This window comes from Aptenodytes patagonicus, chromosome 24 (genome assembly GCF_965638725.1).
Source record: "Aptenodytes patagonicus chromosome 24, bAptPat1.pri.cur, whole genome shotgun sequence".
Taxonomy (NCBI): domain Eukaryota; kingdom Metazoa; phylum Chordata; class Aves; order Sphenisciformes; family Spheniscidae; genus Aptenodytes; species Aptenodytes patagonicus.
Genome location: NC_134972.1, coordinates 5321657 through 5349129, shown reverse-complemented (window position 1 = coordinate 5349129; position 27473 = coordinate 5321657). Strand labels below are relative to the sequence as shown.

The 27473-nt window shown below is 54.4% G+C and overlaps 2 protein-coding genes across 4 annotated transcripts; one reads left to right on the top strand and one right to left on the bottom strand.

Moving 5' to 3' along the window:
• The first annotated feature begins 1351 nt into the window (after positions 1-1351).
• Positions 1352-12975, top strand: RASSF2 (Ras association domain family member 2). 3 transcript variants are annotated; one of them, XM_076358968.1, is made up of 12 exons: positions 1352-1421; positions 2860-3065; positions 6255-6342; positions 7493-7568; positions 7730-7881; positions 9067-9155; positions 10777-10928; positions 11026-11127; positions 11303-11354; positions 11463-11584; positions 12315-12412; positions 12632-12975. In XM_076358968.1, the coding sequence occupies exons 3-12, from the start codon at positions 6284-6286 to the stop codon at positions 12699-12701; spliced, it is 972 nt and encodes a 323-aa protein (XP_076215083.1). In that variant the 5' UTR covers positions 1352-1421; positions 2860-3065; positions 6255-6283; the 3' UTR covers positions 12702-12975. The 3 variants fall into 3 exon arrangements, with proteins under 3 accessions (XP_076215083.1, XP_076215082.1, XP_076215081.1); XM_076358967.1 differs by lacking the exon at positions 1352-1421 and adding an exon at positions 2241-2274; XM_076358966.1 differs by lacking the exon at positions 1352-1421 and adding an exon at positions 2265-2409.
• Positions 12976-20708: 7733 nt separating this feature from the next.
• PRNP (prion protein (Kanno blood group)) lies at positions 20709-26551 on the bottom strand. Its single transcript, XM_076358841.1, has 2 exons — positions 26499-26551; positions 20709-23280 (listed from the first exon to the last, which is right to left on the bottom strand). The coding sequence occupies exon 2, from the start codon at positions 23276-23278 to the stop codon at positions 22484-22486; it is 795 nt and encodes a 264-aa protein (XP_076214956.1). The 5' UTR covers positions 23279-23280; positions 26499-26551; the 3' UTR covers positions 20709-22483.
• Between the last annotated feature and the right edge of the window lie 922 nt (positions 26552-27473).

The following is a 27473-nucleotide window of genomic DNA, read 5'->3' as shown; positions in this document are numbered from 1 at the left end:
CTAACAGATGCTCCTAAGCTAACGTGTATCCAAATGCGTAATATTGTTTGGTATTTACTGACAATTAGCTTGGGGGTCTTAAAGTTGAAATAATGGGAAGCTGCCAGGGTGTGAAAGAGGGAGTTTGGATGCTTGCTCAGTCTGGGGGGAAATACTTGAATTTTGGAGAATCTTGGAGCTGGTGCCTTATGCTTCGGTCTGACTGAGGTCCTTGACCTCCAGGCTCAGCTATGGGAGCGGAAACAGAAGTAAATCCATCGAAACCGATGGTTTAAAAGGCATCAACCACGTTCCCTGCGTGGCATTTAGCACAGAAACGCTGATTTAACCTGCGAAACAGGTGCCGAAACATCCCTGTGCGGCTAAACGCAGGCTCTGACTTCGGAGCATCCTTTTCCCGGGAGATTTTTCGCAGCCAGGAGGGATGCTCGGGCTCACAGCAGCTGGCCGGGACCACGGTGGGGCAGAAGTTTTGGGTTCCTTCCACATGGGTTTGGTTTCTCTTGGGTTCGTGCTCACAGCTGCTGTGCGGGTAAGGAGGAGCTGGCAGCCTGTCCCGGCCTCTCACGTTGCAGGAGCAGGTCAAATTCCTTTTATTTGGCAAATAAACGCCTCCGTCCAGGCTCGATCCTTCCTGACCCACCGGGCAGGATGTCGCAAAATCAAGATTTAATCCCAGTTCTGCAACCAAGTTCCTCCTTGTGCTCGTGCAGGTGCCCACAGCAAAACCCTCTATTTTTTTTTTCCCCTTTTGCTCCGATTGCATCCACCCCTCCGGCTGGGGGCTATGGTAGAAGCTTTCCCTCTCTTCGGGGCTAAATCCCTGGGGTTTTGGGGCTGGGGTTTGCACAGTGCGGGCGGCCGGGGCCGGCTCTGCTCCATTGTGTGGCGCGGCCGGGCTCTCCCTGTGACAAAGGGCCTCTCATCTCCGCCAGCCCTCGAAGATGCTGCTGGAATATAAATACTAACCCCCATCCTGGCTCGCTTTTGCCGAGTCAGTGTTTCCCCAAGCCAGATGGCTCCTCCTGAACTTCTCATATTTTACATACAAATAAAAAAAAAATAGGAAAAGAAAAGGGCCGATTACAATCCGTGGTTGTAAAGACTTGCTTGTTTTGCTAAACCAGCTGTTTAGATTATTGCTTTGTTTTGGGGTTTGTTTTTTTTTTTTTTTCCCCCTTCGTGTGGGCTGTTTCTAGGCAAATTCCTTAAACAGAAAAAAAGCCCAGAGAAGCCACAAAGCACTGGGAAAGGTCAGGAGCAGACAAAGGCGGAGGGACGTGGCCGAACGCCGCTGCTCTTCTGGAATACTTAATACCTCCGCACTCCCCTAAACCCTCCCCGCAGCGACGTGGGGTGCACGGGCAGGATGGGACCCGCAGCCTGGGAGCGGAGGCTAGAGGCTGAGCGCCGTTTCGGAGGTAACCGTGACCCCAAGCTGCAACATCTGCTTCCAGGCAGATAGGGGTTTTTTTTTATTTATTTCCTCTTCAATCCCCTTCCCGGGGGCGGTTTTGGATCCGGATGGGCTCCCATGGCCCTGGTTGGGAACCGGTTGCTGCCAGCACACGGCCCTGTTGCACCGTCCCGAAGGCAGAACAGCGAAGTGCGATGCCCGCATGGCTCTGGCACTGAATATCGCGGGGTTTGGGGCGTTTTAAGGCAGAAATAACGACTTTAGCCTGTGTGATGCAGCCTGCAAGGCTCCCTCCAGGAGTCCTGCACGGAGCTGGAGCCGATTGTAAGAGCATTTCCAGCCCAGGTGCATGGGATGGGGCATCCTTTGGGATCTTGGTCCTGGCATTGGGGATGGGGCATCCTTTGGGATCCTGGTCCTGGCACTGGGGATGGGGCATCCTTTGGGATCCTGGTCCTGGCACTGGGGATGGGGCATCCTTTGGGATTCTGGTCCTGGGGTGCAACCTGGGTGCCAGAAACAGGGTGTCCTTTGGGAACCCAGTCCCAGAGCCTGAACCAGGGCTTTGAGGTGGAGCATCCTTTGGGATCCCGCTCCCGGGGGGCTACAAACTGGGTGCCCGAAGTAGGGCACCCTTTGGGGGATCCCCAGTCCTGGCACCCGGTAAGGGGTTATCCCTTGGGATCCCGGTGCCGGGGTGACCCTGGGTGCCGGAGAGGGGTGTCCCCCGGGATTTCAAAACCCGTACCCCGCAGCGTACCCGCAGCCCCGCCCCGCCCCGCCCCGCCCCGCCCCGCCCCGCCGAGGGGCGGCGCTACGCGGGGCGCCGGCTGCGGAGCGGCGCGGAGCGGGACCGGGTGAGTGCGGGCGGGACGGGGCATCCCCATCCTCATCCTCATCCCCGTCTCCACCTCCATCCCCGTCCCCATCCCCGCCGCGGCGGGGGACCCGCCCCGGGGCTGAGCCGGAGCTACCCCGGAGCCCCATCCGCGGTGAGTAGAAGGCGAAGGCTGCGCCCACCCCCGGGGCGGCGGGGGGGGGGGGGGGGGGGCGGGGGGGAGCAGAATCCGTCCCCCACGCCTGGGGGGTGTCACCTCTGCCCCCAAGGAGCACACTCGGCATCACCCTGGCTTTTGGGGCTGGCTGCTTTCGTAAGCTGGAAGGGAGCCGCAAGCACCCGCGGGTCCCCAGCCTGGTCATGACACCTTCACTGCGGCCCCCATCGAACCCGGGGGGGGGGACCCACCAGCTCCTTTCCCGTAGCCCACAACAAGCCGTTGACGGCCACCAGCTCTGCTCGGGGCGGGGGGAGGGGGGGGTCTGACCTGCTGATTGTGGCCAATGGGTCCCCTCACTTGTCCCCAAGCGACCTGGCACCCCAATGGCATCACCCGCCGGCAGCTCTGCCACCGCTCACTGCTCCCCTCCTTTCCCCTTTGCAGGACGAGGCTGAGCAGTTGGGCTGGTGAACAATAGCGGCACTGGAAAACAATGGAACTGCCGCACCTTCGCGCTTAGGGACGCCGGACGGACACTCGGAAGAAATCCCGGCTCCAAAATAGCGCCTGGGCCAGAGCCACCGCTGCACCGGCTCGCGGGAGCCGTCTGCCAAGCACCGTCGGTCAAGCAAAGCATCTGCCGGGACGGGGTGAGAGTGCTCGGTCATATCCCACCGCTGAGCAAAGCAGCTTTTAGAGGCTCTCGGTGCCTACGAGGGAGGAATTATCGCCTCCAGATGATGCTTTGCTACCGATTGCATCAGGATCGATGCACCGTTGGGCTGGTTAAAAGCCACCCTGGGCTGCAGGGAAGCGGCGGGGCTTGTGCAGGAGGGAGCATCGCGGCCTCCCCGGGGAGCGGGATATTCCCACAATCCCTCACACGGCCTGGGGGAAGCATCAGCTCCAAAACCACGTCTCCCGCCCGAGCGGGGAGATGCCGAAATGGCAGTGGAGATGCTGCCGAAGCATCCGCGTGCCGCAAGAGGGGACCGAGAAAGCAAACCCCCCCCCTGAAAAACACTCCTTTCTTTGCAGGAGCAGGCAATACCACCCCTCCCCTGATGAAAACATGATCTTTGGGGTTTTTTTCTATTTTTTGTCTGTTTTTGTTGTTGTATTTGAGCTGTGCACTCGTCCCCGCCCCATGCGAAGGGCTGCGAGCGTGGCCAGGCTCCCTCTGCACCGCAGGGCGGATGGGCTGCAGGGATCCAGGGAAAGGGTCTTAGGAAGGTTATTTTTAGGGAGGGGAATAAGTCTGGGCTCCGTCAGACCTGAAAGTGGCTGCGGGAGCAGCCAATGGCTCGTGTTGGAAGGCAGAGAGGGCTGAAATCCTCCTGCCACGTGTGCAGGGGGAATTGATTTGATCTGATGATTTTTTAAAAGCGCTTTGCAAGACAGCAGCGAACCCTCAGCCCGCGCCGGGCGTGAAGGAAATACGTCAGCTCAGAATGGGGAAACTGAGGCACAGGGGGTGCCGGGAAATCATGACGACGCTGAGCTGCCGAGGTTGAGCAACCAACTGGGCAATTTGCACGTTGCCAGCCCTTTTATTTTGGCAATTTCCAGCCTTTCACCAAAGCCATGGCAGACAATTTCCCAGGCTTTCACCAAAGCCACCCCCACCCAATCGCTGGGGTGGCGGCAGGTCTCCGTTTGGGGATCTCTGGGCGGCTGCCGCTCCCTTCCACCCGCAGCCTGGCGCTCTCGAGACCCAAAAAAGGAAGAATTTGCCCCTTTCCTTGCTTGCTCGGAAGGGGATGTGATGACGGAGACGAAGGTGGCAGCGCCGGGACGGTAAACAGGAAACCAGGCTCCTCGGTACAGAGGGATGAACCTGCATTTCAGGGCTCCCCTTCTGTCCCTAAATGAGTGTTTTTTTCGGCTGGAGTTCATGCCAATGTCCCCTTCGAGGGAATCGGGGCTTTGGCTTCACCCCTTCGTATGGCTGTGACGCCGCGGAGCGAAACTCCCTGCGATGCCAAAGGCTCCACCCCGGGCTGCGCTGCTGGAGGCGGGGGGGGGGGGGGGGTGTGTTTCAGCCACCTTGATATTTTTGTCAACGTTTTTGCATGGGCCAAGCAGCCCTGTCATTTCACCCTCCCTCCGCGCAGCCATGCTTTAGTGGTGACTTCTCCGGAGCTTTTTCATCCGCTTTCGGGGGACACCCACAAGCCAGATGCTTATTTCTACCGTCCCCGTATCTGGCAGCTGCCCGCGGGCTGGGTAACCCCCAAATTCGAGTCCCCGCTGGGGCAGGTGCCGTGCGGCCGCCGCGCCGACGTTTATCCCGAAGCCACAAAGCCGGCTGCAAAATCCCCTTCCGATATCGTTTTTGAGGGCTAAACAGGATTATTATTGGGTTTATCCTCTGTGGGAGGATGGATGGATGCGGGAGAGGCAGCTGCTGGCCGCGAGAGGAGGGTTGACGCCGGGCTTCGCCGGGGTGCTCGCACGGCTCCTCGGCTCGTCAGGAAACCCGAAGCTTTGTCAGCTTTTCCGTTGCAACATGCGATTTTTGGGTGGCGGGTTTCTCTTCTGCTTTCTCCAGGCAGAGCTGGAGCCCCGGAGGCCGGGCCGGCTTCCCGCCCTTCCCCTGCCTGTTTCTGCCTGCTTAAAGGCAGACTTCGCTTTTGCAACCTCTTCTCTGGTTTGAAGCATGACGCAGAATATTTTTGCTGTTGCATATAATTTATTTGCTAGAATATATCCGGGGTAAGAAGAGGGGATTGCCGCTTTGCTGAGGTTTTAGGGGCAGGTCCGTCCTCCGACACAGGTTTTACCGCACGGCCTTGGTTGAGTCATTTATCCGCCTGGATTTCATTGTGGGTCTATTTTTTTTTTTGACAGGAAAATGGGTTTGTTTCCCAGGGGATTGGGAGGAAGCACATGGCGATGCGGGAGGTGGAAGAAAACAGTGGTTTGTGGATCAAATGCTCTCTTCTCGCCTTGGTTTCTCTTTCTGGACAAGGGAAGGGAGGGGAGAGACCCTGGAAAAATGAGAGCCCATCTGTAGGAGGGTTTGCACAAACACCCAAGGAAAAGCGCGTCCCGAGAAGTCCTTTCTCATCGCGCAAAACCACCCCGACGTTGCACTTCAAGGTCTCTCCAGTGCCTGATTTCCAAAGTGCTCCGAGCCCGCGAGCGACCCGGAGGGCTTCACCCTAAAACTCATTTTAATTCCTCTTCGTAGCATCCAAAAAATCGCTCTCGTGCTTTAAGCCGAGGCCACTCCAAAGGCGGGATTTTGGGGGAAGTTTCCGAGTGTTTGCACGAGAGCGATGGAGACGTTTTGGCACTGGAGGGAACGCACAAAAATTTAACCGGCATTGTAAAAAAAAGATAAAGGAACCAGCCCAGCGTCTCTCGCTGCTTGCGAAAGTCAGCCCTCGTGCCTACTGCCTGGTTTCGGGACGGCACGAGGAAGCATCAAGCCGGATCCAGACCGGCGTGTCCGAAGCTTTGTAGCAAAACCCTAATAAAATAAATGGAGAAAAAGAACAAATCCTGCTTATAACCCTTCCACCTCCAGGTCTGGCATCTCCGGGGCAGTTCGTGGATGCTCGAAATGCAAATGTTAGCGTAAGCGTATCTCTGCTGGTATTAAATTTTCAGTGGGTTTACAACGCTTCTCCCCTTATCTGATTTCCCCTCCCTCCCCATTGTTTTTCCTGGAGGAGCCGCATCAAACTTTACCCGCGGCTGCATCCGCTGAAACCTTTTCCAAGAGCTCTTCCAAATCCGAGCCAGTTTATTTTTTCCCCCGCTATCCAGGGGCGCGTATCAGGGATGCGATAACGGGGCGGTTCACGCCGATGCTTTTCTCTCCCTCTTTGCAGTTCAGCTCCCATGAAAGAAGAGCAGGAGGATGGATTACGGCGGCCGCAAGTACCTGGTCCCCTGCGGAAAAGACAAATACATCTCCAAGTAAGATGCTCGGCGGGGCTGTAACGCAGAAATACAGTCGGTGCTGGTAGCTGGGGAGTTACTTGCAATATTCCCCCGGGGGTTTTTGCCTTCTAAGCTGGGAGGAGGGGAGCGACCCTGGGATTTAACTCGATGCGGTTGGATTTGGAAAGAAAAAGCCGTTCTGGGGCAAAAAACAGCACCTGCCTTTAAAAAAAAAAGGGTTGTTGATGGGATTTTGAAATTTTTTTCTTAGGAGTGTGGCCAAATGCTCTATAAACCTTCATGAAATACAGGTTTTGCTGAAAAAGGTCCCGATTAGTAATTGCTCTCTTATGCTTCGGTAAAGAAGTAAAAGGATTCTTAAGTTTCAAGGAAGATTTTGGAGGAGATAAAGCATATGCGTGATAGTTTTTCCTCCCCTTTTTTCTTTCTCATAACGCCAAATCCCCGTGATTCGTGCTTCTTTATATTAGCCTGATGGTGCCGAGCATCCTTAAACTCAATCAGCCAGCTGAATTAATGACAGCTTTATGAATTAAAGCCAGAGGCATCGCTTCCCCGTGATTCATAGCTGTGCTTAGACAGCCTGGATTGATTTATTTTTATTTTTATTTTAATTTTTCATTTGCAACTGGAGCAGGGCTCAGACTTTTAATTTGAGCTCGAGGTCAGGGGCCGGAGCGATGAGCTGACGTGATAAATTCGCCTGTGATAACTTGTGACTCCAACATGACCCAAGGGCTTGGGTGCTCCGAAAATTTCCTTGGTTTTCAGTCTTGTGACCGACTCCACCAGGGTCCGATGGATTTTCTTAGGTCCTTTTGCACGGCTTATGGAGGGCACGGTTGCAGGGGAGCTTGTCGCCCCTACTCGTGGCTGCAAAGGGCAACCCCTGGTTGAACCTGCAGGACATATCCTCAACAAGGGAGGTCTAGAGGCAGCAAAAGACCCAAATTTGCCCCAAATGAAGCTGTTTTGGGTCTCCCAGTAGCACAGCAGGTTCATTGCCCAGCCTGGCCCCGGGAAGCGGTTCCTGCTTTCTCCCAGTTCCCCAGAATTTCCCCCCGGCCGGCTCAGGGGGTACCACGCCAGGTACTGAGTGGTGCCTGCAACGTCCTCCCCTCACTCCTCCGCATCTCTTCTCAGCACCTTTCCCATTTTTTTCTAGAAATGAGCTGCTCTTACACTTGAAGACGTACAACATCTACTACGAAGGGCAAAATTTGCAGCTGCGGCATCGGGAGGTACGAAACCCCCGGGGCAGGCACCCAACTTATCTCTGGCAGCGGAGAAAAAAACAGGGAAATGGGGTTTGATTCAGACTCGTGAGGTCCAAAGAAATGCCTCTTAGTAATATCGATCGCTATTTGTACTTCGGATATTGAGCTGCCCGTCCCTCGCGCAGGAGGAAGGTGAGCTCATCGTGGAGGGGCTGCTGAACATCTCCTGGGGCTTGCGGCGACCCATCCGCCTGCAGATGCAGGACGACAACCAGCGCATCCGCCCTCCGCCCTCCTCCTCCTCCTGGCACTCCGGCTGCAACCTGGGAGCCCACGGGTGAGTGGAGGGAAAAGAAGTTTCCCCCCCCGCCCCCCCGCCGGCCCAAGGCAGCGTTTTGCTGGGTTGCAACCCCAGCTACCTTGTCTGGGTCCCTTTTTTTTTTTTCCAACGTGCAACACCCTGAAGAAGCCAAGTCTGAAATAAAGTAGCTTGGTTTTCACTTTGCAAAGGCCCCCCCCCCTTTTACAAACCCCCTCCCTTTTTGCAAGGACCCCCCCCCTTTGACAAACCCCTCCCTTTTTGCAAGGACCCCCCCCCCTTTGACAAACCCCTTCTTTTGCAAAGAGCCCCCTCTTTTGCAAGGAGCCCCCCTTTTGCAACCCCCCGCTTTTGCAGACTCCCCCTTTCGCAGAGACCCCTTTGCCTGCAAGAATCTCCTTCCCAAACCAGCCTGGGTTTTAACTTTAATCCAAGTTTAATGCTGGATATTGCTCCGGGCCCAAGTGATTTGCCCCGGGACAGCCGGATCCCAGCCGTGCTCTGCAAATGCCCGCGGGACCCTGGGCTGCAGCTGGATCCTCAGGTGCCCAGGAGCAGCAAGTCCGCGGGTTGTCCCGGCCGTGGTGGGGTCTGCCTGGTTTTTGCATGTTTTTTTAGACATCTGAAAGAGAAAAAAAGGGGCAGGTTCAGCTTTGCTTGTGCAAGTTGTGTGCTGGAGCTTGCAAAAAGGCTGTTTCGGGCTTCAGCATCCCTTCCGGAGAATCGTAGAATCATAGAATCATTGAGGTTGGAAAAGACCTCTAAGATCATCGAGTCCAACCGTCAACCCAACACCTCGACCCACTAAACCATGTCCCTGAGCGCCTCATCTACGCGTCTTTTAAATACCTCCAGGGATGGGGACTCAACCACTGCCCTGGGCAGCCTCTTCCAATGTTTAACCGCTCTTTCAGTAAAGAAATTTTTCCTCACATCCAAAGGAAGAGGGCAGCTGGGGTAAGACCCTCCAAAGGGTCTTTTGGGAGCGGGACGGGATGGGATTCAGGATTTGTGTTGCAACTAGCCTGTGCTGCGACCCTACGAGGATGGTTATCTGCCAAATCCGCAGGGAGAACGGGCTGCTTCCCCTCCTGGAAATAGCAGCGTGGGGGCTCGGAGGGGAAATTATCCTGGTTATCGTTCCCTCGGCAGCTGCCTGCTAACAGGGCACCCGTCATTTATTGATTTCTTTTTTATTGCCAGGCCCATGCTGAAGCCCAGCACCTTGCCGGACATCCAGGTTACGGATGCGGAGGCCACGCCAAACGCGGAGGCTCCCGGGAGCGGCGCAGGTGAGCCGGGCTCGGATCCGGTTGGATTTGGGTGGGCGGTTGGGAGCAGCTGCCTTATGCTCCAGTTTGTTTGGAGAAAAATACAAGCCAGGCATTTTTTTCTCTAGAAATCGATGTTTCCATCTTGCTCCAGGTTACTTTAAGCCATTTCCAAAGCGCCTATATTTAATTTGTTTAATTGCAGCAAGAAAATCTTAGCCCCGGTGGCCTGAAACCCTTCCTAAGGGCTTTTGCTCCGGGAAGGGGCCACGGTGGGATGTGGTGAAGAGGAGCTTGGAGAGAAATAGGGGGATGGAGCAAAGAGCCTCGTGGGATCGTAGGGAAAAGGATGTCGGCGCTTCCCCTTCCCAGCGGCTCCGCTTTTAGGGAAGAAGAATAGGCGCCGTTGGGAAGTGCCGTTACCATGGGGAAGTCAACATTTCTGCAAAGTTCTTTTCCCCTCCCTGGTTTTTCCTCTGTAGGGAGGGAGAAGAGGAAGAGCTCGTCCGCCCCGGCTCTTCGTTAACCCCTTGTTTTTAGCACGAGGCAGCGATGAACGGGACACAAGCTGTCCCACCGGCAATTCCCACTGGAAAAACCTGCTTTATGCATTTTTCTCGTTCAACCGGGGCATTTTGCAGATGTTCCTGGCTTTTTTGTCTTTGGCGGGGGGGGTGGTGTTTTTATGGAAATACACCCTTGAAGCAGAGAAGAACCAGCTAATCCCTTCGGCTTCGGGATGCTCATCCACTTCCCGGCTCGGGGAGGAGCTGAGCACTCGCAAAACTCATCGATCCATGAAACCCTTCGCCTCATCCTTGATCCTCCAGCTTTTCTCCTTATTCTTTTTGATCTCCCCACACATGACACTTCCCCCCCCCCCCCCCGCTTAATTAAAGCTTGCCCGGGCGATATCCGCAACGCATCACACCATAGAAATAACCCAGCAGCTATTTCAGCCAGCCATATGATGTTAATCCTCTGCCAGCGCATAAGAAAGAAGTCCTTTATTATATTTTTCTCCAAAAGCCTGTAAAAATCAGTGCGTAACGTGCGTGCACGGCTCCTCACGAGTGCTTAGTCACCACGGCCCATGGCGTGCAGCTGGAGCGGTGCGCACCAGAGATTTTTTCTTGCTGCAGACATGCTTTGAATTAAAACATCCAAGCTCGAGCCCGAGAGGTTCATTAAAAATGGATGAAGAGCTGGTTTATAATAATCTGGACCCAGGCCAGTTTTCACGCAGAGATCTGAAGCGCTGGCCTCATTTGCCTGTTCTCATTAAAGGAAAGGAGGGGGAAAAAAAAAAAAGTTAAATTATGAAAAAGCGAGTAAAGATGCTCGAGTCCCCGGGAGAAGAGGCTTTATCCAGGTAGCAGCCTGGATTTACGCAGTTAATTCTGAATTAACAGCCTCCTTCAGGAGCTGGGAGAGAATAAACCAGTAGCTGCCGTGGTTTAAACTGGTGGGTTGAATCTGTCCTGGGAAGTTTGTAGGGCTGTATTTCTGGGATGGGGACTTTTGCATCCATGGGGGGACTCCCAGGAGCTATTCCGCAGCAGGGAGATGCTGGGGTAGGACCCCGGGGGGTTCCCGCTTGCCTCTGGTCCTCAGCCCCGTCCTCCCGCCGGGTCTTTTCCAGCTGCCAAATCGCAGCCAGAGGAGACGCCGCAGCTGATGCGGACGCGGAGCGACGTGGGCGTACGGCGCCGGGGCAGCGCCCGCACCCCCAGCGAGCAGCGGCGCATCCGCCGTCACCGCTTCTCCATCAACGGGCACTTCTACAACCATAAGGTGAGCCCCGAACCTCGCTGGCTCCCCAAAACCTCTCCCGATGGGAGACCGGTGGGGAAATCCAGGGGAGGGTTTAAATGGACTTTGCACCCCGTAGACGTCCGTGTTCACGCCGGCGTACGGCTCCGTCACCAACGTCCGGATAAACAGCACGATGACGACCCCCCAGGTCCTCAAACTGCTGCTCAATAAATTCAAGGTACGTTAGATATTTCCCCCCCTCCCCGCGCTCCTGGGTTGCTCTGCGTGGGGAATTTATATCCCACGGATATAAAATGCAACAGCGGAGCGAAATAATGGGATTTTTTTTTAACTGCTGGGAAAGTCGAGGGCAGAAACGTGGACCTTTAATATTCATTTATGTCTCCGTTCAGATTGAAAACTCGGCGGAGGAGTTTGCGCTGTACATCGTCCACACCAGCGGAGGTGAGTCTGCAAAAAAAACCCCCCCCCCCCCCCGGCGCAGCCGGCGGGTCGGCCGCGGCAAAGCCCCGTCGTCCGCCGGGCCGAACGCCGGTGCTTTTGGCGTTGCAGAGAAGCAGAAGCTGCGAGCCAGCGATTACCCCCTGATCGCCCGCATCCTGCAGGGCCCCTGCGAGCAGGTCTCCAAGGTCTTCCTCATGGAGAAGGACCAGGTGGAAGAAGTCACCTACGACGTGAGTTTGCTGGCACGGGATGCTCGTCGTTTTTGAATGGGCTCGGGATGGAGCCGGGGCCGGAAAACCGGGGGGGACGTCTCCATGCTTGGGGAGGCAGGAATTGCTTTACTTTGCTCCCACGTCTCCCCGTGAAAACTCCCCATCTTATGGGAAAAACCTTGTTCTGTGCTTAAAGAGCATCTTTAAACTGCAACCGAGAGCAAACGCCCCCAGCCCGATTTTGCCGTCCCAAATCTGATCGCCGGAGAGCAATTGCTGCACGTCCTTTGGCGTAATTGGTATTTTTTCCAGCCGGGGAAAGCGCTGCGGGTGGAAAACGGCTCGTTCATGCCATCTGCCGGCTCCCTCCTACCCCGGCGCTGCTCTGCTCTTAAATCAGAGCACAGATGAGGCACTTTTGGGGTATATTTGGGCTTAAACAGCACTCAGTGACACGTTGGGGATGTGCAGGGCTCTCCATATGAAGGCGCCAAGTCTTGCAGCCAGTGGGGAAAATAAAATAAACCTTAGGTGGATTTTTTCCCCAATAATGTTTTGCACAAGCTGATGTTCATGCCGTGCAGAGGAAACGTGGTTTCTTTTAGGGTTTGTTGCAAAAGTCGGGGGGGGGTGTCCTTGATTTTCCCGGTTAAATCTGGGGAGAGGATGCTGCGAGGTCGCCTTCAGCCTTGCAGGGTCGCTGCATCACCCTCTTCATCGCCCGGCTTGGCATTTCTCTCCCACCCAGGTTGCTCAGTACATCAAATTCGAGATGCCCGTCCTCAGGAGCTTCATCCAGAAGCTGGAGGAAGAGGAGGATCGTGAAGTGAAGAAGCTAATGCGCAAGTACGCCAGGCTCAGTGGCATTGAGGGGAGATGCTGAGAGTTAAGGACATTGTCGGGGGGTTATTTCAGTGCCGAAAACGCGTTTGCACAGCCTTGCATCCCTAATGCAAGCATGAGCCACTGAGTTTTGCATTATTCCCGGGTTTTCTTGGCAATTTGGGTTAAAAGCCCAGCTTGATGCTGCAAAAACCCTCTTTTCCTTGTCCTTCGCCTCTGCAGATACTCCATCCTCCGGCTGATGATCGAGCAAAGGCTGGAGGAGATTTCCGAAGGTCCGACGGCGATGTGAAACGCTTCGCTGGCGCCCCAGCTCCGGGTTGCATTGCACGAAGAGCCGTTTGCCTGCAGGATGTACCGTACCGAATCCCAAACCCCTGTCGTTCCCGGAACGCTCCCGGTGTCCGCCCGGATCGCTCCGGCTCTGAGCCAACCCATCCTCCCGTGCCTTTATCTGCGCAGCATCCTCGGGGGGGTTTCCTCCTCTGCAAATGGGTTTTTTCCCAGCGAGGCTCTGGCCGGTAGCAACTTCGGCCAAAACCTCAAATCCCTGGAAATAACGGGGGAGGGCGGGGAGGGGGGGGGAGAGGAAATCCGTGAGCAGGGCGAAGCCGCCGAGGACAGGGCCGAGCGAGGGCTGCAAGCGTTCGACAGCCAGAATTTGGGCTCAGTTTGAAGATGCTCGCTGCAGCGGTGCCCGCGCACGGCTCCCGGCGGAGGACCCACCGCTCGGTGGCAAGAGAGCACAAATAATTCCTCTTTTTTTTTTTTAAAAAAAAAAAAAAAAGCACATTTCTATTGCAATAATTCGCAGGTGACGGGAAGGTTTTGTAAATCGATAAGGCTCCGCTGAGAGTTAGAGGGTTCTTAACACTTTTGCTGCCGAAAGCAAACCTGGGGACTGACGGTTGGATTTACAGCGAAAGAGTAAATCGCTTTTTTCCGGCGTATTCCTTTAACCTGCGTCTGGTCGCGTAACTCCCTCCTTCCCCCATTTCTAATTTGCACTAATTTTAGGGATTTTAAGAAAAAAAAAAAAACCTACGATGTCAAACCTCTCCGGTAGCCGCAACATGCCAAATAGCTCTCACGGGAATAGTTTATGGCGCTGAGCATCTCTCGAGGGATGCTGTATGGAAAGCGGGGGGGATGGCAGGAGGAGGGGGAGGCAAAAATAAAGAGGGTTTTATTTTGCAAATTGATTTTGCAGCGGTGCCAGCACATCGTCCCGGTGAAACCGGGACCGGGACTGGCTCCGTTATCACCATCACACCTGGAAAAACCTCTTTCCTCCCGGGCTAAACCAGCAATATCAATTTTATACCTCGATGTGAACTAAAACTCTGACTTTCTCCCTCCCTTGAGTTTTTGCAATGTGTCTTTGTAATTTTTTTTTTTATTTTGATGGTACCTTTTCCACCTTTAACACGTGTTAGGGAAAGTATTGTACAGCGAGAAACGCTTTTTATGTATTTGAAGGATGACTGTGGCATTGCTTCGTTGGTTAACAAGGAAACAAAATATGTAGCAACTTAATACAGAATGAAAACCCCCGCGTTAGAGCCTGGTTTGTTCGAAATAAAGCACTTTGCGGATAGAAATCCTACTGAAATGTGCTCTGCGTGGGCTGGGAGCGACGAGGGAGAAGAGCAAAACCTGCCTGGATCCTGGCGGAGAAGTTGCCCAAGGAGAAACGCTCCTGCCCTGCAGTTTTGGAGACTCACAACCGAATCGCTGGAGGATTTTTGGGGCCGTTGTAGGGTTTATCCAGCCCTTAGAGACTATTTATCCCCATGCACCGTGGTCGGTGGGCTCCATCCTCTGGATATTTCCCTTCCAGAAGGTAAAACTCGCCTCTAGAAGAAAACCTCTGCGTTGCTTAGCCTTGTTTTAAACACACTGAGTTTTTAAACCTGATCTCTTCAGGTTTTTTCTCCTCCTCGAGGCTGAGCTCTCTGCATCCCCGAGGTTATCCCCAGCCACGCTTTGCTTTCTCGCCGAAGCCGCCGGCCCCACGTTGTCCAGCCCATTGAAGCCCATTTATCCCTCCCCGCGCAGGAGGGGGATACGAGTGACGTTGGCTCCGCTTATCGAAGCTTTATCCGCCGGGAAAAGTCCGATGTGAGTCGAGCCCGGCGGGCGCAGACGGGAAGAACCATCGCCGGTGCGGCCCCGGGTGCACGGGTAAGGGCGGCATCCTCGGCACGGAGTTGAGGGATAAAAAGAGAAGGAATCGGGCAGGTAGCAAGGTGAAAAGTGTTGGGTTTTGGCACGCACCTGAGCTGGAGGTTGGGATGGGGAGAGCAGCCCGGGGAGGCACCGCACCCTGCCCGGCCGCTTCCACACCGGGGTTTTCCCTGGGCTGTGATCCATAAGCTTGGATACTGCAGGTGAAATAAAGGGGGGGAAAATAGGAAGGAAAAAATCCCCATGTCTTAATTTTTACAGGGTTTGCCACCCGGGTTTGCGGCGTTTCCAGCGGTGGCAATGCAGCTGCAAACAGCTGGAAGGGGGACGTGCACTTCTCTGGGCTTTCCTTAAAATAAACCGCATTAGTTGGAGGAGCAGGGCAGCGAAACGAGGCAAATTCAATTAATCAAGCCCTATTTTTTTTTTTTTCCGAAGCGCTGGGTTTCGAAGCGGGGGGGGGGGGTCAGGCCTGGCACCTTCTAGCGGGGGCCGCGGGAGGGAAACGCTGACGCAGGGATGCTGCGGCTGGGGCGGGCGGCCAGGGGGGCTCTGCTTTTTCAAAAGGCTTTTGTCAACACGGCTCCTGCTATTTTCGGGACGATTTCGGGGCCGCGATGGCTCAGCAGCTTCGGTACAATGAGCCTGTTTGCTCAGGGGTTGCAGGGTGGGGGACGGGGCGGGGGGGAATCGCATCGTGATGCTCCGGTGCTTTGCAGCGGGGTGGAAAAAATGAAGGTGCAACTTTGCTTGGGAAGTCGGGAGCGTTTGCATTGCACCACGCCGGCGGTGCCCACCCTCCGCATTTATTAAATATATAGAGTATGGTAAATATGGACAATAATACATTAAATGTATTAAATACATTAAATTATTTACTATATTAAATGTAGGTTGGCCCGAGCCTAAGGCAAACCACGCAGTGCACGGAGCCGGGATCCCTGCGTTCACCGTCCCTCCTTGTGCCCCTTTCGCAGGTCAGGCAGGATGAGGCCCCGTGACGCCTGGTGCTGGGTGGCGATGCTGCTGCTCGCCCTCTTCAGCGATGTTGCCGGCGGCCGCCGCGGTGCCGGCGGGAGAACCGGCGGGCGAGGAGGTGGTGGCGGCGGCGGCGGCGGCGGCGGGGGGCTGCGCGGGGGCTTTCGGGCCGTCTCCCGCAGCGGTGGGGCCCCCGGCCGTGGCTCTAAGGTGGCGGGGGCCATCGCGGCCGGCGCTGCCGCGGGGTACGGCATGGGGCTTTTGGGGCGCCCGCGACCGTCCCGCCTGGGTCACGGCGTCCCAGCAGCCCGACAGCCCCCGCCGGCGGGTGGCTTTCACGCCCCGAGTTGGCCGGACGTGGGTGCCAAGCGGGGACCCCCCAGCCGAGCCCCCGGGGACCGGCGCGGTGGCATCGGCCCCGCTCTGCTGCTGGCACCCGCTGTCTGCTTCATCAGCCATGGGCTGCAGCACTGAGCACAGGGAGGGGACCCCGGGTGACCCCCGGCCGGCCGAGATTTCTTAGTGAACGACTTTCCTGGGAGATTGGATGTGGCTTGGGGAGGTGGAAGAGATGCTCCGCCGCTGCCTCGGTTTCCCCCCCGCCGGCACGACGGGACCCTGCGCCAGCAGCCGGAGCTGGGCAGCCATCCCCGTGCTCGTGGGGCCACCCGGGAGCCGGCCAGATCCTGCAAACCCCCATCTGCAAGAGCACGTACGTGAGCAAATCCAGCCCTGAAAGGACGTGCGGATATTTGCACCCGGAGAGATGCTGGATCAGCCCCGCCAGCGCTTGGCTCTGGTTTCCCATTCCACGGCTTTCCCAAAAAACGTTCCTTTCCCCCCAAAAGAGCGCTGGGACTCGGGGGGGTGGGGGTGGGGGGGGGTGCGGGGCTTGAAAACGGACCCCTCTGCCTTGCAATAAAGTTTGGCCTTGAGACATCCTCTCTTTTTTTAACCAAATCCAGCGTGTTTAGCACCAGTCGCAACCCGAGCAAGAGCCCCATCTTCGAGGGATGCTGCGGGGGGGGGGCGAGCGTGGTGCTCGGGGACAACCCCCCCCCCGTCCCCGTCCCCGTCCCATCTCTCTGGCTTTGATATGATCAAACACGTCCCAATCTTTAGCATCCCCAGCCCAAACCACACCCCGCTGTGGGACTGACCCTCCCTCAGGTGCTTCGTGTTTGGCAGAGAGGATGCAAATCCCCCCCCGGGAAGAGCTTAAGAGGAGCGGTGAGGGATGCTTTCCCCTCCAGCACCTGCATTTTCTTCTCTAGTCCCTGTCTTGGGTGGTTAAACCTTCCCTAAAACCCGGTTTAGCTGCAGCAGCTCAACCGTTGCCGTCAGCGAAGAAAACAAAGAGGCGCCAAGCGAAATATTGGGGATCCCCAAGAAACCTGTGGGCAGCTGCAATCACTGGCCTCCAGCGAGTAAGTCCCTCAGCGAAGTATTTTTGAGCCCAGATGTCTGTGAGCGGGTCCGCTCCCCTTAGAATCAGTGGGTTTTTGGGGGGTATGAATATCCTTATCATCTCCCCAGGAGAGCGGTCGGGTCGGGTCTCGCCTCTATCGAGGGGTGGAAGGAGCCCTGGCCAGCGTACGTTGATTTTCTGGGCTCTTTTACAACATTTTCTTAAATTTTACAGAAGTCATTTGGCTACTGAGGGATTTAATAGCACGTCGGAGCAGGTGGGCACGGGACGCCCCCGAGGCCGATGCTCTTACAGCTGTGAAAATCGCCGCGGTCTCGCCCCTGGCTTAGGGCACGCCTTTTAGTTTGAACAAATCCAACTATTTCTCTAATGCACCGAGGGGTTCTTCTGGGTTTTTTTAATGTGCTTGTATTAATTACAATTAGGCACACAATTAATGTGCTTATAAACAATAAACCCGGCAGAAACTCCAGCCGCAGCTCAAATTTGCATTTTTCCAGCATGTATTTTTTACATCCAGACCTGCTTCGATGTCCGGACCCCGTCAGGAGCATCTTCCGCTCACGGCCCCGATTTACAGCCCGAGCTCAGAAACGCCGCAGGGATGATCCCGCGCTTCCTACATTGCATTCCCAAATTTTTGCTCGCTTTTTCCCTCCTGCCAGCGTGCGATACACGGGGACACGCTCCCGTCCGTCCCGTCTCCCGTCGTCCCCCCCCACCCCTGCCATTTAGTTTCCAGCCCTTGCAAAGGGCTGCGCAGCAGGAAAAGGCTTTAAAAGCGATTAACGTCCTCGTTAATCAACTTGTGCCGGGGAGTTTTGGGGTTGCGTGTTCAGATGGGGGAGCGGGGCTGCTCTTGAGCATCCCCAGATGCCGAGATCCCTCGGAGACGTGTTTTTCTAGGCGAGCGGTTGCAGGCGAAGTCAAAGCGTTTTCCTGCATTTTGCTCTGAAACAGCAACCAAGCGAGCGCCGGCCTCCAGCGTGGCCGGCTGCAAAGCTCAGCCTAAATTTGGAGGGTTCTTTGGGAGACCCAGTCTTGCAAAACCATCCCCAGGGCTGATCCTGGGAGCCGGGGCTGGGCTCAGACGGGAGATGGTGCTGTTCGCTCGGCAATACGGCTCCTCTAATTCCCCACACCGGATCAGATGCAGGGATGAAATCGCCCCCGGATGAGGTGTGGGCACTTGCTTTGCATTTCAAGCCTCCAAATAAGACTATTTCTCCTCCAGCTCTCTGCAGCCTGTCCGGCCGTGCACCAAAAATCCTTTTTTGCCCTTTTTTTCAGGCAAGAAAAATCTCTTCGGCTGCTCTGCCTGCACGAGGGATGCTTATTTGCGGAGGTGAGGGATGCAAAGCGCCGTGGGACAGGCGATTTGGAGGAGGGTATCAAAAAAACCCAACCCCCCCAAATTATTGCAGGTGTATTTTGGGGCGTATTTATTATCAGCCTGGTAAATCAGAAACGCTTCCTGGCCTCGCTTGGCAGCAAGGCTCCCGCCCGCGCTGCAGGATTTGGAGTCTTCAGCTAATTAATACAAGAGCAATTAATTTATCTAGTTAAACAGACCGCTCCTAGGGGCCAAGAGGGCTCCGGGGTTATGGGATCCAACCGTCCCTAAAGGACGTGAGGGCTGGGGCCGTGTCCCCCATGCCCTGCTCAAGGGCTCCTGGAGCCAGGAAAGCTCCGATATTCCCCCCCACCCGGCAGCAGGGAGCAAACGGCTCCAATAATCACCCTAAAACCCAACCACCCACCCAGGACCCCATGCTGGTTAAAAAAACTTGGGTGCTGGGCGTGCGGGGGGGTGGAAACGGTGTTCTCTGAGCTCGTCTGAGCGTTGCCGACATCGGTGTTTCCCCCTGCGGGGGGGGGGGGTTGGAGCAGCTTCCCCGTGCTGGGGTGAAGCGCAGGGAAGATGGGGGGGGGGGTGTTGGGGTGTTGGGGTGTTTGGGGGCTAAAAATTAGCATTTGCTATTGCTGCCGGCTGGGGCCAAACCATCCTCAGCAGAGTTTGCCGTGCAGGCGCTGCCAGCCCCTTCCTGGCACTGTCCCGGCGCTCACCTCGGAAAATATGGGGGTTTCCTTCTTTTGGGGTTTTTTCCTTCTTTGTTGGGGAGGGGTTCTTTCTCGGGGGGGGGGGGGGCGGTCCTTCTTCGTGAGGGGGGGGGGGTTCCCCTTCTTTCTGGGTTTTTTTTCCCCTTCTTTTTTGTTTTTGTCCCCCTTCTTTTTGTTTTTTTCCCCTTCTTTTTGGTTTTTTCCCCCTTCTTTTTGGTTTTTTTTTCCCCCTTTTTGGTTTTTTTTTTCCCCTTCTTTTTGTTGTTTTTTTTTCCCTTTTTTTTGAGGTTTTTTTTTTCCTTCTTTTTAGTTTGGGGGTTTTTTTCTCCTTCTTTTTGGGGGCTTTTTTCCCTTCTTTGTTGGGGGGTGTTTTTTCCTTCTTCGTTGGGGTTTTTTTTCCTCCTACCGCTGGGCTGCAGCTCGCCAGTGCAAGGTCTGTTAGGAGATGGGTCCCCCGAACTCATCACTGAAGGACGATATCTTCATTGCTACCTCCTCCTCTTTTATTTGAAGTTTGAAATCGCTCTCGTTTTACTTTGAAAAATCTTAATTAATAAGAGGGTTGCATAAACCTCCCCGTGGCCCGGATCAGCAGGGTTCCCCCCGTAGCTTGGGGACCGGTGAAGCCGTTTTCCCCGCAGGGCAGCGGGGCTGGGGGCTTTGGGGGTCTTGCATTTATTTGCCCCCGCTTTAAATGACATGGGGAAAAGCCGGAGGTATTCAGTTGTGAGTATTTAGGGCGAAATAACATCCTAAATAAAACGCCTCGGTGAAGTTTGGCGCTGGAGAGCTTTTGGGTTGCATTAAGCAGTTGGATGCTGAGTTGGCGGAGGATGAGCACCGGCCGTAGAGACGCTTAGGACAGACCCAATAACCTCACGGGGGCTTTTTCTTCCCCAAATCCTCCTTCCCATCGCAATTTTTTTTAACTTGCTTTTGCACAGGGAAGATGTGAAGGGTGGGATCCTGATTTTTTTTTTATTATTTTTATTTTCCTCATTTTGGAAACTAGCTTCCAATACTAAACCCTGCCTGCCCTCTGGTTTTTTTGCCCCACTCACTGTTTGCTGCTCCACTTACCAACGTTGAAAGATAACGTGGTGATGCCCGGTAGCCAATTTCAAGCAAAAAAGCTTTTATTTTGCCCTTTCCAAGCACCTACAGGAGCTCTGGATCCCTCTTATGGACCTCTTAGGGTCTCCTCTTTGGGAGCAAGCTGCTTGCATGCAGGAATAATCATCTATTTAGTGCTAAGTATTTTTTTTTCCTTTATTTTTCTGCCAAAAGAATGCAAAAGAGTCACATTTGGGTTTTGGAGCACCACTTAAAGACCAAATTCTTTAGCATCCTTGTGGGCAAGGGGGTTTGCAGCGCAAGAAATCGCATCCTGCGTAGGCTCAAACCAAACTGGTCCAAGGCTTGGTCTTGAGCTTAAAATTAAAGCACCGTCCAGCTGAAGGGTCCAAGCTCTTCCACCTTTTTAACCGTAATTTTTAACCCTTGCTGTGGTCTAAGTCGTCTAACGGTGATGCTGGTTTAGGTACCGGGGAGATTTGGATTTCTGGCAACATTTCTGGGCCCCCCCCCCGTGGGCTTGGGGCTTCACGTGAAGTTGTTTGGGCTTAACGCCACTGAAACAGCAGATGTAAAAACTCTTTTATTAGACAGAAAATAGATGGAGTAAATACAAGGTATAGACGGGCCCAACCAGCGCGTTGGCTTCATTAGAAAATATTGGTTGGATGGTAGCGATACCGTTAGTGGGAGCAGGGGAGGAGAAAAGGTTAACTGAAATTGTGGGGTTTAGGCCAAATTTAGTGCTGAAAGGGAACAAAGGCGCCCACAGGCTGGGGAGGCAGGGACAGCCGGGGCAAAAAATGCCGCTTCTGTCTGCGGCGCTGCGGGGATGGGCGAGAGCTGTTTGCACGAAGGAGGCTGACGTGCGTCTTGGCTTTATCCATTTTAATTTGTACCAGACGTCGAACACTTAGAAAAGTATCGGAACGGCAAATTTCGTGCATGCACCGTTACGGATTTACAAAACATTCGCGTATCACAAAGTACAGGTTACCTCAAAGCCCTGCTTTTCCGGTGAATATCCTGAAAGATTTCTTTTCTCTCTTTTTTTTTTTAATATATATATATATATATATATATATATATACCTATCTTCATTTAGCTTACACCGATGCGAAAAATCATGTAGGACAGTGTCATTCAGTGCCTTGCAAAAAAAAAAAACAAACCACGAGAGATATTAAATATAACTCGGGGTGACAGGTTCGACAAGCGCAACTTTACAGATGCTACAGGTTATATACAACCCAGCGTCGACTCAAACACAAGAAGCGAGAATTTCACCCACTGCTTCCACAAATTACTTGCAAAAGGCGTTTGGTTTTTTTTGTTTTTTAGCATCTCCCATCCCTCAGGCTTGGTCTTCCTGATGCTGTTTGCCACAACCATCCGATCTGGCTGATTTAAGTCTCTTGCTACGTGCTTGACCCCCCCCGAGCATCCTTTTTGCTGTATTTTAACGTCCTTTAGGTCAAGGTGCCGAAGCGTGAGCGTGACTTGTCACCTATAGCGCATCCACAATAGCTTTTTCTGGGGCTGTACCACACCAAGCATTACCGCTTTGGGGTTTTTTTGGGGGGGCATTCAGCAGCACTTTTTGCCTTTAGACAGGCTAAGAAAGACAGCGAGGCTCAACCGAAAGCAGAGTGGCGCGGGGGCGAACCAAAACCCGGCCGGGGCTTCAGCCTTGCTGCGGGGGGGGGGGCGAGGGAAAGAAATCACTTTATTTTTGTGTATTGCTGCAGGAGGTATTTGCAGCATGCAAGGTGCGGAGCGGGCAGGTCCGTATGTACACGAGGAAGAGTGGTTTTTAGGATTAAAGGGTTAAAATTGCAATCCAGCAGCTCGTTGCTCGAAAAACCCATATCTGACCCTCCCAAAACCCCTATGGGGTATATAGGTGCTCGGGTGCAACGCTGCGGCGTGCCCCGGGGAAAGGGGTTTTGGTGGCAGCGGGTCTAAGGGGATTAGGGAAAACCCTGCTTGTTAGCAAAGAGGATTTTCGGAAACGCTCTTGCAGTGATGCCAAGGACCGGGTGAGCTCCTCTCTGCCCGGTCCCTCTCGGGGTAGCCCCGAGGAGGAGGAGGAGGTGGTGAAGGCCATTTTTTTGGGGCATCCAGCTCCATCACTGTCCTGCCACGACGGGGACGCGTTTGGGGTGGAGAAGGAAATTTTCATCCGGTTGCCTGAACCGGAGCCGCCGGGGAGGTGATGGGGAGCGTCGGTGCCCGTGCGCCCCAAGGGCTCTTCACCAAAGATGACCGCAAGCAAGAACAGGGGGGTTCAGGGGGTCCCCACGGGGACACAGGTGACACCTCAAAGCTGCGGGATCCGGGGCGCATCAGTGCATGGCGAAAAGGGTGAGGAGGAGGAGGGCGGCGAGGGATGCGTCGGCAAGGTGCAGCCGGATGCCGGAGGCCAGGCGGTACTCGCGGTACTGCTGGATGCACATCTCCCGGATCACCTTCGTCACCACCTTGGTCTCCAGCTCCGTCTCTGTTTGGTTCACCGCTGGACCAGCCTCCGACGCGTTCTTCTTGGCGGCGGGTCCGATGTTGTATTCGGTCACGGTGATGTTAAAGCAGTCGGCGACGAAGACGTCCTGCGTGACGGGGCTGCTGTAATCCCGGTAGTAAACCTGGTTGGGGTACCGCGCCGAATTTTCGTTCCACCACCGGTACTCATCGGGGCTGTCGAAGCGATAGTGCATCCCCGACATGACGCGTCCCATGGCGTAGCCCCCCAAACCTCCCACCACGGCGCCGGCCGCCGCTGCCCCGGCCATGTGCTTGAAGTTGGTCTTGGATTTGGGGGGTTTCCATGGCTTTTGGTTGTGGTAGCTTCCTCCGCTGGAAGGGTTGTAACCCTGTCCCCACCCCGGGTTGTGGGGGTACCCCGGGTTGTGGGGGTACCCCGGGTTGTGGGGGTAGCCGGGGTTGTGGGGGTAGCCGGGGTTATGGGGATAGCCAGGATTTTGGGGGTAGCCGGGCTGGCGGGGGTAGCTGGGCTGGCGGTGGCTCCCCGTGCCCCAGCCGCCTCCGCTGGGTTTGCCTTTGCCCTTCTTGGAGAAGGCGACGTCGGTCCAGGCGCCGAGAAGCAGGGCCACCAGGCAGTAGGTGACGAGGAGCCTGGCCATGGCTGTGGGACACAAGGACAGGCAGCGTTACGGGCAGGAGGCAGAGACCCCGCAGCCCCCGCCTCCGCGCCGCCGTGAGCATCACTGGCTTTAGGCTCCCTTACTTACGCATCGTATAAAACACATATCATCCCCTTTAATCCAGCTGCAGAATAAACAGCTTTGGACTTAAATGCATATTTATCCTCCCCAAAACCCCTTATGTTTTTATATATATATAATAAAATATTTTATATATAATTTTCTATCTTTATTTTTATATATACATATATGTAGCCATCCCACCTCCCCAGCAGGTCCTCTGCTAGTCAGGGCAATGTTAAGTAGTGGAAGAAAAGCCTTTGGGAAAAATGCTTCACTTGGGTGGGAGGTAAAAAACCACTTATCAAACCTGCTCTATCTAATCAGATGATATAAATGAGATTTCTGATGTGCAAGGATTGATGGCTATGAACAGATTCATCCCAATCTCAAAGCTTTTGGGTACCCTGGGCTGCAAGGAGGGCAGCGCCCAGCCTTGCCCCGGAGGGTTTTTTTTTCCCCAAAGAACAAAATTCAGCGTGTTTTGCCTGAGTCCCTGTTTATGTGCAACAGGCCTGAACTGAAGAACAGCATTGGACCAGGCTGCCCAGGGAAGTGGTGGAGTCCCCATCCCTGGAGGTATTTAAAAGACGTGTAGATGAGGCGCTTAGGGACATGGTTTAGTGGGCATGGGGGTGTGGGGTTGACGGTTGGACTCGATCTTAGAGGTCTTCTCCAACCTCAATGATTCTGTGATTCTATGATTTTTCTAGTTTAATGTGTTTGCAAATATCTGCTTACTCAGCGTTTTTCTGCTGCCATCCCAGGGGCACGCCAGGCGTCTCTTATGTTAGCTGGTGGGCTGGTGAGGACGCAATCCCATTTTAATGAGCCGTTTCTCTCCCTGTGTATAATCCAGCCCGTACAATACACACCAGGTCTGCAAATCCTTTGGAAAGGCCTTTGGAAAACACCTTCCAAGCCGCAAAATCCCTTCGGAAGCCTCCCCGCAACGCCAAGGAGCGTTGAATTGCTGTTACCCTCTTGTTTAATACGCGAGTCCAGCAATAGCAAAGGGGTTTTTCTGTCCTGCCCGAGGCTGAGCTAGCCCCAAAAATACCCCCGTGCGTGCCAGGATGCTGGGGAGGGAGAGGGAAGCATTCCCAGCAAAGTGTGGGTGGGCATTTCGCAGCATCCTTGGATGCTTCGGATGCAGTTGCTGGTTCATGTTACAGCAAGAAACAATTAAGGTTTGGGTTCTGAGCGGGGTTTTTTTGCAGCAGCTAATGGACTGGCTTCCTTAACAGTCACCACTCAACCCAGAGATAAGTTTAATGCAGAGAAGAGATGACGATCTCTTGTGAGATGTTGCCCTTAACAGCGCAAACAGGCAGAACAAACCCCTGCTTAAGCCAGAAATTCTTCTGTTGCACATTAGCTATGGTTTTATGGTCCATAAAAAGCAAATTAATCTCTCTTTGGATTCAGATAATCATGCTCTTTCTCTCCTCTCCCCTCCCCGCCAAAAATCTGGTCTTATGTCCAGAAATGTTTGAATTAAAGTCCTTTAATGTCAGCGTTTTGGTTGGGATTGTTAGCGAGAGGCTCAATTAAAAGAGCAGGGAAGATGCAAGAGCCTGTCCCCTGTGATGGGGAGGAAAGCCAGGCTCGGGCTGCCTGCGCGGCACCGTCCTGTAAAAAATATTGGGTGCAAGCAGTCTGCTTTCAAGTGGGTTTGCTGCTTCCTTGCCCCGCAGCACCCACCCGCTGGGAGCGACGATGAGATCAGGGGGGTTAAAAATAGCCAAAAGACATGACAAAAACTTGGATGGGCGAACGCTCCCTGTGCGCTTAAAAAAACCCCAGGAAATAGGGGAAGAAAGCAGCAAATTGGCAATTTTTAATTTTTTTTTTTTTTTTTTTTTTAAAAGATGTGACTCCCCGCAGCGAGTTGCAAGGGGGGAAAAAAAAATCAACCCCTGAACGAAAACAGGTTACAGCAAAGCCCCGGAGGATATTCCAGCCTGGCAGCACTGACTTGTTCCTCTAATTGCCTTCGCAGAGACGAGCTCTGATAAACAGGGCAGAGGCTCGTTTGCGTTTGCGCTGCTAATTACCGAGCTCCTCGGCCAGCTGAGCGTCGCCCCGAATAAATGCGGTCGCTGGCACAAACCCCCTGCACGCGATGGGGACCGGGGAGCTGCTTCCTCGGGCTCGGAGCTGGGTTCCCTCTGCTTGGAAATAATATTTACAGTGTGGCCATAATATTATTATTAAATTGTATTACCGAATGGCTTCGCAGCTATTTTTTCCTGACTCTTTTTAACCTTCCTCCCCAGTTTTCCCTCTCTGCGGGTGAACGTAGGCAATGAGAAGTTAATTCAGGCGATTTATATCGGAGCAATTTATATCTGGGCTTGCGTTGGAGAACCGGAGGAAAACCGGCGCTCCTTCGGGGCAGAGGAAAATGGAGGATGTGAGGAGTGATCGCAAGCAGCAATTACGTGCGCAGGGCTGGCAAGAAAGCGGCTTCGGGTTTGGAGACGAAAACCAACACCCTGGTGCCAAAGTAACCGCGGAAATAACCTTGTTAAGGTGCCCGGCAGGGAGAGAAAAAATGAAGGGAGGTGGGGAAGGGGAAGGTGGAGGAGCGATGCGGCGAGGAGGGTGGGAAGATGCTCGGGAACAGGGGTGTCCAGACCCTCCTGGCGATGCTGGGAAGGTCCTGGCTCGTGGGGGGGTGAAAAATCAGGGCTGGGGCTATGGGGAAGGGGGATGGAGGCTGGCAGTTTGCTTTCTGAAAATGCCACGCCTAGTTTTTAGAAATCCTCCCCCCCCCCCCTTTTTTTTTTTAACCCCCCCAAATAGTGGGGGAGCACAGTCCCACGCAGCTGGGAGCCGCAGGAAAGAACAAAACCCTCCAGGTAGCTCTGGGGGGGGGGGGGACCAGGGGGAAGAAATTCCCCACCAGCATCAGCTTTGAATCAGCCCTGAATAAACAACTAGCGTCGAGAAGCAGAGCTCCGTCTCTTAAGGAGGACGTTCGCCATCGGAGCTGGAAATGTCTATTTTTAGGCGGCGTTGGTGGGGAGAGGAGGCAGCCCCCCATCCCCTGTGATGCTGCTCGGTGTTAAAAGCCCCCTCGCCTCTGGGTTTATCCCACCCGAAGCCCCCGCGTCCCATTTTCCCTGACACTCACCGGCTGGGAGCCCGTTGCTTGCTCGGTTCCGTGTGATTCAGCCTCGGCCGCAGAGCCACGGAGAGGAATAAATAGCAAGAGGGAGGAGCTGGCTCCTGCGCAGCCCAGCCCTGCACAGCCTGGCCAGCACCCATCCTCCTTCCCTAGGGAAAACCGCGGCCAGCACCCCGCAAAATTTGGGTTCACCCCCCATCATCCCTCCTGGCAGATACGGGCATGGGAGGCGACGCCGGTGACCAAACGGGTGGCTGGAAAATTGCAGCGCTTGGAGGGTTTATTCAAGAAATATCGATGGGGTCGGCAGGGTTTGGAGCTGGTTTGGAAATCTCGGAAAATTGCAGCGCTTGGATGGTTTATTCAAGAAATATCGATGGGGTCGGCAGGGTTTGGGGCTGGGTTTGGAAATCTCGGGGTCGGGGTTCTGGGAGAGGAACGGATGCTTTTAGCGGTTGCCGGCTGCAGCTCCAAATCCATTATCCCATGAAACAGAGGGATGCTCTGCGGGTTGATGGATAGAAAATAAAACAGGCTCAGACCTACAGGGGAAAGGATGAATCTGTCTTCTGAGTTTGTCTCGCTCCAGAGCAGTAAAACTCACTCCTGCGCAGAGCGGTCGTGCTTTATGTTGAGGTACCCCGATATTTAATGGGAGGGAACGCCACAGAAGGCAATTAAAAATTGTATGGGACGCTCATGACAAGCTGGGGCTTTTACGGCACCCTTTTTCGGAGGGTAAGGGTATGTGTGGCTATAGAGATCTAAGGACCAGGTTGGGGAGTTATTGCCATCCTTTAGGGTTAGGATGGGCTTTAATAAACGGGCTGAGTCCAGAGCAAGCCGGGATGCTCGCATGGTGGTTGGGAGATGCAAATGAAGCTTGAAACTAATTGCACTGAGACCGATTTCGGCACGGCCACGTGATAGAGCCAAAACCCTACCGAGGTTTTGCTGCCTGAAACAGCCGGGCCAGGTACG